At 37.2% G+C, this 12,206-nt stretch overlaps 1 protein-coding gene across 2 annotated transcripts in view; it reads right to left on the bottom strand.

Moving 5' to 3' along the window:
• LOC123830851 (collagen alpha-4(VI) chain-like) overlaps positions 1-12,206 on the bottom strand; it is a 102,034-nt gene that overhangs the window by 48,351 nt on the left and 41,477 nt on the right. For both annotated transcript variants that reach the window (XM_045857477.1, XM_045857478.1), the window contains 4 exons: positions 4,472-4,543; positions 3,382-3,408; positions 3,095-3,139; positions 761-814 (listed from right to left, as the gene is read on the bottom strand). In XM_045857477.1, the coding sequence (XP_045713433.1) occupies positions 761-814; positions 3,095-3,139; positions 3,382-3,408; positions 4,472-4,543 (198 nt within the window). The remainder of the gene's footprint in view (positions 1-760; positions 815-3,094; positions 3,140-3,381; positions 3,409-4,471; positions 4,544-12,206) is intronic.

The following is a 12,206-nucleotide window of genomic DNA, read 5'->3' as shown; positions in this document are numbered from 1 at the left end:
GACAGGAGCTGGAAATTGAAGAAAAAGTGATATTCAAATAAGCACTGAAGACAGAGGCAGGGAAAAGGCATTTCAGGGATAGGGTACCTAGCATGAACCAAGATGCAGAGGTAGGCATGCATAAGGAATCTTCAGAGGACATTAAGTAGTATAATTTGACTGGGAAGAATACTTCTCTTTTTATTATTTTTCAACTACAGTTGAAATACAATATTATATCAGTTTCAGGTGTACAACATAGAGAGATTAGACATTTACATAACTTATAAAATGATCACCCTGATAAATCAAGTATCCACCTGATACTATATAGAGTTACTGCAATATTATTGACTATATTCCTTTTACTATACTTTACCTCTCTGTGACTATTTTATAACTGCCCATTTGTATGTCTTAATCCTGAGAAGGACATTTCTTGACCAAGATTAGTGAAGAATGTGGTTAAAAGGCCTTGGATATAAGACTAAATCATTGGCAACAGGGACACATAAAAGTCTGTGAAGTAGGGAAATGACAATTACAGTTCTAAAGCACAAAAAATGAAATAAAAATGTAAAACTAGATTTACATTATTCATTTCGCTATCAGCAGAGTTGGGCCTTAAGTTACAGGTTCCAAATAGTCATTTAACTATTGCCCTTTAACTCCCAATCTAGTTGTTAAGCCACTGAATGATTCTTTTCTCAAACTTAAAAATAAACTGCCAAGGTCTGTGTAACCAGTAGAAATATGAAAGAAAAATATCCTTTTATTTTACCCGATTTCCCCTGTCTCCTTTTTCTCCAAATGATCCTGGGATGCCATGATTACCCTGAAAAAAATTATACAAAGAATCTTTGTTATAATAGTCACACCAGAAATTTTTTTCACATAGTTTCACATTCTAGCTGACAGTAGAAAGTTTCTTTACCATTTGTTTTCTGAGTATGTGACAGACTAGATGTCCTGAACCATCATCCCTTTGAAAACTTAAAAACATTTTACATACATTAGTGAGCTGATAAAGAAAAAGAGAAATCTTTAGAGTTCAAAATAAAGAGAAAGCAAAAATCAACAGAAGTAATAGGCGCTGGCTGCCCAAAGAACTCTGATCACTGTGTGTGACTGTAGTGTGAAAACCCACAAGCTGATCATTTATTTTATTTTTGTTAACTTTTTTCTTTTTGATTTTTTATTGTTGACACTATTAGAGATGCCCCCCATTTTCTCCCTCCATCCAGACCTCGCCCTCTCACCCCTGCCCTTCACCACATTGTTGTCTATGTCCACGGGCTACGCATATATTCTCTTCCAGTCCCCTCCACCCTCTCCCCTCTGAAATCTATAAGTCTGTTCCATGTATCCATGCCTCAGGCTTTATTTTGTTCATCAGTTTATTTCATTTACTAGATTCCACATATGAGAGAGATCATATGGTACTTGTCATTCTCACTGGCTTATTTCACTCAGCATAATAATTTCCAGGTCCAAAAGGAACTGCCATTTGACCCACTGATCCCACTTCTGGGGATATAGTCTGAACATTTATTTTAAGTGGTCCTAGGAGGTAGTGCCACCAAGTATTTGGGAGAAGCAAACAGCCTTCAGCTCAGGCCTTAATGATTTACCACAGATAAATTTAAATTTAAAAAATGTGTTTAAATCAAAGTCACAACATACATGAGGGACACCAGGAGAGGGGAACCAGCAGAAATGGCAGACAACAAAATCAGACTTGCAATGACTATAGATATTGGAATTATCATATATTGTATATAAAGTAAGTATATTTAGTAAATTTATTTTAAAAATAATTTGTTTAAAATAACAGTCAACCCTGGCTGGCGTAGCTCAGTGGATTGAATGCAGGCTGCTAACCAAAGTATCGCAGGTTCGATTCCCAGGCAGGGCACATGCCAGGGTTGCAGGCCACGGCCCCCAGCAACCACACATTCATGTTTCTCTCTCTCTCTCTTTATCCCTCCCTTTCCTCTCTAAAAATAAATAAATCAATCTTAAAAAAAAATAAAATAACAGTCTACTATTTTTAAAAGACTAAGCAGATTTGAGAAAGAATCAAATAGAATTTTTGAAGTGAAAATTAGGCTAATCAAAATTTAAAATCTAACTGACAGGTGAAAAGGCATATTAAACAAAGTGATGTAAGGATTAGTGAATTAGAAAGTGAATAAATTATTCAGAATCCAGCACAGAAAGACAAGGAAATAGGAAAGAGGTTAAAAATCATTGAGAATGAAATGAAAAGTTCTCGCAAATTTTTAATTAGACTCCTAGAAGGAGACAATAGAGAAAATGGAAAAGATAAAAATGTCAAAATGATAATTTGCTAAGGATTTTCTAAAACTAATAGAAGGCACAAACGCTCAGATTCAAAAGTCTAATAAGTCTCAAGCAGGATAAAGAAAAACAAATCTACACCTGGACATATCATATTGAAACTGCAGAAAACTAGAAACAAAGGGGAAATCTTAAGGCAGCCTGATGTATTATCTTTTTAAGATTGACGACCAAGGAATAACAATTAGTTTGATGGATAACTTCTTAACGGCAATAATGAAAGAGATAACAGAAGCCAGAAAACTATGAAATTACATTTTAAAGTGCTGAAAACAAATGTTTACCCAAGAACTATCTTTCAAGAAAAATGGATATAATAAAGAGAATTTCAGAAAAACAAAAGCCAAGGGAATTTATGAACTTCATCCAAGGAAATTCTAAAGGTCCTACCATAGGCAAAAGAAGCATGACCTTTTCATGTTCTTTTGAAGGCCCAGTAATAGTAATAAACATAAGGATAAAGCTAGATAAGCACTGACTACGTAACAGAAAAATAACAGTGTCTAATTGGTAGAATTTAACCAAAAAATGGAAATAAAATATTGGACAATAATATGTAATACAGGAGGCAGCTGGTTAGAGCTAAGTTTCTAGGGCCCTTCTATTTCAAAGACAAGGGCAAATACCTAAATTAACTTTAGACATTGTTGAGCACATATGTGAAAGTGTCTAGACTAATTGTGAAATGTATAACTAGAGAGTATAAATGCCAGAGTAGTAGAGGGGGGGACACAGAATGAGAAACTTTCCGAACCTGTTCTCCATCCAAGCCATCAACGCCATCCTCACCAGCGTCACCCTGTGGGGCAAACAATGCATTTAGAGACAACAGGATCACGGGTTACATGATTATTGCTTTGAAGTTAATTTCCATACTAATGTTTTCTTTCAGTTTTGCTCTTAATACCATCTGACACATCCCTTCACCTAAAAGTTTTAAGCCTCACCTCGCTCAAGCAAAGGAAAAGCAACCGGACTCAGTATTTTTTTTTCCCGAAGAAGCTACTCTTCACTGTAAGAAGAGTAAGGAAAGTCACCTACCTTCTCTCCTGAAAATCCTCGTACTCCCTAGAGTTCAGAAAAAATAAAAATAGTTGAGCTTGAATTAGATTTTTTAAATATCATTTCATTTAGGAAACCATACATTCTCTGGTTTCAAGAAAATGCAATGAATAGACCAAAACAAAGATTTCTTCCCCAGTGACTGTCATGGACATCACAGCACTCTGCCTGCTACCACTTCCCCGTGCTTGGGACTTGGGGGGGAATTTAACCTTGCAACTCCTCACATAGTAGGGTGAGCAGGAAATGGCAGCGACCCACCACTCATTATTATAACAATCATTTTTCAAACAAAAATGACAATACACTGACTAGCAAGCAGGAAAGGGCTTCTAGGAACAACAGCACAAAATAATTGAAAGAGTAACTTGTTAAAATACTCAGAATATGGTCATTGTGGTCAGAAAAACTATGTATAGAACTCTGAGGTTGTAGAACTTTTTTCCCCCTGGTCTTACTAAAGGAAATTCTCTAAACCTGGAAGATTAAAAGGCATTGAATGCTACTACTCAAAAAGGGTGCCCCACCAATTATCCCCTTTAGTTTTTAAAATTTCAGTGTTCTCAAGCCTACCTTCCAGCTGCCAGCACTGTGACTCTTTTCCTCCTAAGGGTTTTTCCTGGTACTGGACCAGTCCAGAAATGCTGGGGAATCACTGCCTTCTAGGAGCAGCCCTAGCCTGATGACTGATAGGACCTGGTGCGTGAATACCCCAGCTCCGTCGCCCCTTGAGTGGGATAACATTAAGGTGCATGTTCAACACTGGCCTCCAGAGTTCCTCAGCAGGATTAAGCGGTCTACCCATGGTAGTAATCTAATTGATAATGCACCCTTTTTAGGCCACCTTCCATCCTTGTCTAACTTCTCTACTCCCTGCACGTGTGTACTGAAATCTGCTCCCGGTAAACTATTTGCATTTAATCCTTTCCTCAGGCCCAACTTCTGGGAAACCCTCCTTCTCAGGAGGAACCAAGATACCATACCTATGTTGAAGAATTAAGGTTTTCCACAGACTCAAGGGATTAAACAGAGATATGGGAAGAATGCCACAGTTTGAGGTCACACTCACCTTGGGTCCTCTCACACCTGGGCATCCTTCTTCACCTCGGCGTCCAGGAAGACCTTGGGGACCTCTTTCTCCCTGTGAAATAAAGAGGCACATGGAGACAATCAAGCAACTCTCTCTATCAGCACCCAACTGACTCAAACCAGCAAGAATGACCAAACTATGGCACGGTCCTTACAATTCCTTCTACATCCTCAGAGACCTGATTGGATCACCTGCAAGGCTATCAGAATGTTCACCCATCAGCTACCAATACTGATGGTCCCAAATCTTAGAAACCCAAATTATCTATATTTTTTTATCAATTCACTCAAGCCCCATGTGCAAAACATCAGCGTTGAAACAAGAGAGAGGTGTGTCTGAACATTTCCTCAGGCAGCTAACACTAGGTGGTTTCCTTGTAGTCTGACAAAGAATAAGCCACTATTTAACTTTTTCTCTTCTAGGTGAAATCCTGACCATTCCTGAGATATAGATCATTTTTCGCCTCCTCTGAGAAGATACATTGTGTGTTATTGTTTTTGTGTTACACTGTTTTCTGCCATGTTATGAGCTTCTTGGCGACAAGGACGTTTCATTTATCTGTGGGTTTCCAGCCCTAAGCACAATGTTTGGCACACAACAGATATCCAATTGGGGTATAAAGAATTACTTCCTAAATTATACTGAGTATAAGCTTTTGATCTAGTATCATGCCTTGTGCCAAACTGATCAGATATAAATTAGAAAATACCATATACAACATGAGCTTTCAACAAAACAGGGTCTGCCAAGGTAGCATCTATCTTCTACTTCATGATGTTGGGCAACTTCCCTAGATAAGCTGGCCTGGACAGTGAAAGGGAACATGGTGAAGCGAGAAGCACTCTGGATCTAGAATGAATGGACCTGGGTTTGAGCCCAACTTCAGTTTCCAACCTGTTTTGTAAGCTTGGACAAGCACATGACTCTGAATTACAATGTCTTCCATTTATAAACTGTGGATCTGGATAATATTGATCCTAACCATTCAAAGATCATTGTACTGAATGCATGCAATACTGTGTTGAAAGTACTTCATAAATCACATGACTTGAACAAATGAGGGGTTTTATACAGAGCAGACAACAAGAGATCATGAGAAAAGCACAGGTTCTGGCATCAGACAGATGTGGGTTTGAGCACATCTCCAACCCTCTCTGTCTGACCTTCATAAACCACTGACTTTCTCTGAGTTTCTACTTCTGCATTGATAAAATGAAAGTATCAACCCATATCAGTAGGGTTGAAGATTAAATGTCATCATGCATTCAAATGCCTAATGTAGGGCCTAACATACAGTAGATGTCAAATAAATGTCTTTCCCCTCCCCCCCACCCCGTCTTCCTAGTCTGTATGTACTTTCAGGTTGGTTCAATGTGTGGTGTTTAAGCTTCATCTGGAAAATTCAACACTAACATAGTTACTGTACTACATTGCACTATGTGTGCAGTGCTATTGGTCATTGAGTAATTGGTCATTGTCTCAATTAGAAAACAGTTGTTATATATAAAACAAGTGTCCCTGATAAAGCAGAGACATGAAGAAAAATTCTTAAAGTTTTATGTTTAAGAAAACATTAAAGGTAAACCCACTCTTAGAAGGGCTATCATAAAAAAAGTATTGGTGAGGATGTGAAGACACTGGAACCCTCACACACTTTTAGTGAGACTGTTCAAGAGTGCAGTTGCTCTTGAAGACAGTGTGGTAGTTTCCCAAAAAAGTGAAAATGGAATTACCATATGACCCAACAAGCTACTCTGGATGTGGACCCCAGGGAAGCTCGGGCTCACAGAGGTGTTTACAGTCACAAGCACAGCAGCAGTGTTCGCAACAACCAAAAGGTAGAAGCTACCTGAGTGCCAGTGGATAGATGGATGGGTAAACAAAAGCGGCATCTATGCACAATGGGTTTATTCAGCCTTCAAAAGGAAGGAGATTCTGACATACCACCACAGGGATAAACCTTGAGAACATCATGCTAAGTGAAATAACCCAAAAGACATGTACTGCTTGATTCTACTTAATACGGCACCTAGAGAAATCAAATTCACAGAGACAGAAAGTAAAGTGGTGGCTGCTGGTTGGGGGGAGAAGCATGGGGAATTGGTGTTTAATGGGGACAGTTCCAGGTTTGCAAGGTGAAAGGTACTCTGGAGATGGATGATGGTGATAGTGGTGCAACAGCGTGAATGTCCTTAAAACCACTGAACTGTACACTTACAAATGGTTAAGACAGTAAGTTTTATGTTACGTGTATTCTACCACAATTTAAAATATTTAATTAAAAAGAAATTTGTGAAGAAAAAAAATCCCACTCTTATGACTTCTATTCCCAGTTTTTAAAGTTTCAGTTGCTATAACATATATCCATAATTGGGTATGTGTTTTCCTCAAATTAGTCCATGGGGAAAAAAGTATTCTTAAATCTGAGTCCTCACAAAGTTTCTCATATTTCAGAGTACTCTCTCTCTCTACTTAACTGCTCTCTTTATGTAATTTTGAGCAACATAATCCTGACATACAGTCATTGTTTATTTGAGATATTTTGGGGATGTTTATGGAGGTCAGCTACCCAATCCATTAAAAAACAGATAGTAAATAAATTAATTATTATTTATTATATTTGAGGGTGAGACCTCACAATTTCAAATGTTAGATGGTATGTAAATAATAGTTTCAAAAATCATTTTTATAAACACTAGAATTTGTGATTATATTGTGGAGACCATAAAAATATTCTTACAAGAAAAATGAAGCAATGAGTTTGGAAGCTGGAAATAAAATTTGTAATGACAGTTTTCATAAACAGACTCAAAAGTGGTTTCCTTTAAACAACTTAGACAGAAGTGGACACAATATGCTCCAGAAAACTGATTGAGATGTTTCCAAAAAGTGGCTCCAATAATGCTGAAGACACTGATATAGAAACTATGTGGGAATCATTTGTAATTAAATGGTTGTTCCAATATTAGAGAAAAAAAAAGCAGAATTTCTAACTTAAAATATCATTTTACATAAAAGATATTTAAATGTTTATGTGTAACTAAATAAGTTAAATATTATAAGTAGACATTTGTCTAGTTCACCTATATTCCTAAGAGCCCATGTATTCTAAGAGGGCAAAAGCATTTTTTGGATGTTGTCATGAGAAAAGGGGAATTGCCTTAGAATGAACACATATGTTAGATTATTTTGAGAACAAAATTTGGGCCTACTGTGATTCTCATTCAAATATCAAGCTCTGTCATGTTCAAAAACTGGTCTCCTCTTTGCTCACAAATTGCTTAAAGCTATCCATTACAGCCATGATTTAATGGAAAGAAGAACCTCACCAACAGCTTCTCAAGTTACTAAATCCAGCTTCTCAACTTGAACCAGCTTCTCAAGCTTGGTTCAAGTTACTTTATGAGAAATGAGAATAGCAATAGTGATATCTTATTTTGTAGATGAAATGAAATGCATGCAAAATATTTAGTTGTATATCTGGCACAGAGTAAGGTATGAACAAATATTAACTATTTTTGCTACTACTGAAGTTCTATAACTATTTTTGTGGCCTTAGATAATCTGATTAATTTAATGTATAACTATGTGATCAATGCATATTTAAACCACCATCTCATAATAGGTAAATTTTGAAAATATATAGAATTCATGAGTCTGGCAGATTATATTTTCTAAAGATGCCCACAACAAAATATCCATGCTCTTCTACTCTGTGACCCTGCCGCACCCTCATCAAGAGGAGGAGTCTAATGCCTCCACCCAATTCTTGATTCTGGTCTGGATTTAGTAACTAAACAAGTCACTAAATAGAATGTGACAGACAAGTTACTATCTAAATTCTGAGGTCTGCTCGGAAGCTTCGCAGCTTCAGCCTCAATCTCCTGGAATGCTCACTTGCAGGACAGACGCACCCTATTGGATGTTGCCTCTTAGACCCCGCTACTATATGCCACATACTTCCACCTCAATGTTCTGCGATGTCAGCCAGGCCAGCCATCCCAGCAGAGGACCACAGATGAGACAGGAAGCCACTCTCACAGTGGGCTCTCTAGCCCCAGATGGCCTAGTCAGCCCAGCCTCAGACACCCATTGACAATGCCCCTGCTATTCTCTTTTCACTCTCACCCACAGAGTCCAAGAACTTAACAAAAGTGATGGTCATTTGTCACCACTAAGGATTTTTTTGGGGGGGAGCAGTAGTTATTTGTCCTTATACACTTTCAATCTGAACCTACTGAGTTAGCCACAATGTTTGTAGTTTTTTCTGTAATGTGGCTCTAGTAGCACCTAGTTGTCTTTAATTTTATTCAAAACAATTTTGTTAGATTGTGTTGTGACACTTATATCAGCATGCATTTAAAAAAACGTATCAAAATTGGTGAATTTTTGTGTAGCTATTTTAATATTGAAGATAGAAGAAAATATGCAACTTTCAGCATATTACATTTTATTATTTCGAGAAAGGTAAAAACTCTATTAAAATGCAAAAAAAAGATTTGTGCAGTGCATGGAAAAGATGCTGTGACTGATCAAACATGTCAAACGTGGTTTGCAAATTTTGTGCTGGAGATTTCTTAATGGACAATGCCCCAAGGTCGGGTAGACTAGTTGAACTTGATAGCGATCAAATAGAGACATGGAGAACAACCAATGTCTTACCATGCAGGAGATAGCTGGCATACTCAAAATAGCCATACCAATAAAGTTATTGGTGGAAGTAAAAAATGTGTCTTTTATTTTTTGGGAAAAACTAAACAAACTTTTTGACCAACCCAATACAAATTAAGGGCCCCATTATAAAACATGTCCACTGCAGCAATGTCTCCACCGTGGACAACCCAATCTGACCTGCTTTGTGGGGAAGTGACATTAAAAGCACCTCAGAAAACAACACATTTTGAAGTTCTCTTCTCTTGTGAGAAATGCAGCAAAAGCAAACAAGACCTACTAGAGCTGTACTGTCGGATATAGTGGCCACAAGCCACATGTGGCTTGTCCACATTGAAATGTGCTATAATTATAAAATACACACTGGACTGCAAAGACAATATATTTAAAAAGTAAGATATCTTATCAGTTTTTGTATTAATTATTAATTACATGTTTAAATAATTATATTTTGGATATATTGGGTTAAATAAAATATATTATTAGAACCAACTTCACCTGTTTCTTTTTACATTCTTTGGAGTTCTACAATAAAATTTTAAATTATATGAAATCATATACAGTAGCCCTCATCCCCCAGGAGGTATGTTCCAAGCCCCCAGTGGATACCTGAAACCACAGGGAACACTGAACCATATACATCCTGTTATTGCCTATACATTCATACCTACGATGAAGTTCAATTTATAAATTAGGCACAATAAGAGATTAATAATGACTAACAATAAAATAGAACAAGGATAACAGTACACTATAATAAAAGCTATGAGTGCGGGTGGTCTCTCTCTCAAGGGTGAGACTCACCCGTCTTCTTACAACGACATGAGATGATGAAGAGCCTACCAGATGAGACACATTTGCAGTTTGACGTGTGACAGCAAAACTAGCACAAATTTCTATTTTCTTCTTCACAATTTCACAGACGGAAGACTCATTCTCACCATAGATCTAAACAACTTCAGCATGCGATATTTTTCTTTCCTTAGTAAGTCAAGAACTTCTGCTTTTTCACTTAAAGGAAGCACTTCACGGCTTGTTTTTGGCATATCTGAATCGCCAGCATCACAACTCTTAACTCTGGGGGCCATGACTAACTAAAATAAGGGTCATCAGAACACAAGCACTACAATACTGAGAAAATCTGATAACCCAGGTGGCTACTAAAGGACTAACCAGCAGGGAGCACTCACAACATGGAGATGCTGGGCAACAGGACGATTCCCTTCTCGCAAGGGACAGCATGAGATTTCAACACATTGCTAAGAACAGTGCAGGGTTTAAAATACACTGATTGTTTATTTCTGGAATCTTCCATGTAATATTTGGAACAGTGATTGACTCTATGTAACTGAAATCTCAGAAAGGGACATGGTGGCTGACAAAAGGGTGGCACTGTATGTCATTCACATCATATACTTTGCTGTGTACTAACGGGTTTTTATAAAATATCCTGGTTTTAAGATACTAAGACAGAAGAGAGGGGGGCAAAAATCATCCCCAACCCTCAAAAGACAGGGCTTGTTCACCCCGTTTGTCTGAAATTGGCGTCAGTGATCTTAATGGACTGGTCAGAACTTAGCACACTCTCTGAACTTGGGCAAGGTTCACTGAACCACAGGCCAAGCAGAAAAAACTAAAATAACACTTAAGGATATTTTTACAACTCCTAAACAAAATAGAAAAAAAATCCACAATTCACATTTCTGAATGTAATTCTAACATCTAAGACTAGGCACACTGAGGCAAAATAGAAGTTGAGCAATTCTCCCATAAAGGTGATCAAAGAAATGGATCCACTACATAGGTCTCAGCAGCTACATTTTTCTCTAACTTCTGCTTATTTTCCAAATTCAGGCCACCGAAATGTTCAGAATAATAAAAAGATGTGCTACTAAGTGGGGCAATGGGGATTCTGATGCTTATATATACCAGCAGTTTGAAAAGTTCGGTCCAAGGACCCCTCAGGTCCCTAAGACCCTTTGGGAGGGGATGCTCAGAGAGTTAAAATTATTTTCCCAATTACACTAAAATGTTATTTTCTTTTTTTATTCCTATGGTCTCTCAAGCATACAGTAGAGGTTTTAAGGAGCCACATAGCAAGTGATATAACAACAGACTGAATAAAGAAGCAAATACATGAATCTAGCTGAATAAACTAGACCTTAATGACATTTGAAAATATATTTTAAAAATCCCACTCTCCTCACCAATATATTTTGTTTTGGACAATATCATTTATCATAATGAAATAAGTCATGTATGTTAATGGTTTTACGTTTGTTATTTTGGAATAAAATTGATCATTTAAAATTCAGTTTTAATTTCTGATGTGGTAAATAACAATAGAAACCACATCAACAAAAGCTCTTCGAGGTCCTCGGTAACCTTTAGGATTGTAGAGGTTTATCCTGAGACCAAAAAGCTTGAGAACCAGTGGCATATACAAATTAACTTTAAAACAGACACCTGTGGCAAAGTGGGTTTCCATAATTTAAAATTCACTGAAAACAGTGGGGCTTTAAAGTCCTTTTGGTATTTCTATGATGTAATAAAGATGATCCCTACCACATTTCAGTTCTAACAATTCAGCTAACTATTCTCTGTATGATATACATTTTCCATGTCAGCCAATCACATGATAGATAATTTTTCCTTGCCCAGGAACATACCCAGGGTTCTCTGCAAACCATCAGTGAGTAACTAAAACCCCATCATATCCCCAGCCACTCAGGAAGGTATCTGAGTGATCATGTTATAAAAACAACTTTGATTCTCTCGAATTTATTTAGTTAAAACACTTACAAATGTGGCTACGTCATTCATAGCAACAGACAACCTGCAAATTAGTTCTTGATTAACAACTCCTATTACACGTATGCACATTAAGTAGAGGTCACATTTTCAGTTATCGCAAATTCTCTCATTAACAAAATCCAAAATGACCACACTTCCTCACTAAACACCTTCCAGAGACTATCTTCATACAATGTGTCCACCTGACATTTGTTATACTAAATGGTTATTTTTACGTATTTTAAATCTG

Source organism: Phyllostomus hastatus, unplaced genomic scaffold (assembly GCF_019186645.2).
Source record: "Phyllostomus hastatus isolate PE091 unplaced genomic scaffold, TTU_PhHast_1.1 phas_scaffold_129, whole genome shotgun sequence".
Lineage (NCBI taxonomy): Eukaryota > Metazoa > Chordata > Mammalia > Chiroptera > Phyllostomidae > Phyllostomus > Phyllostomus hastatus.
This window is presented reverse-complemented; position numbering and strand designations above follow the sequence as displayed.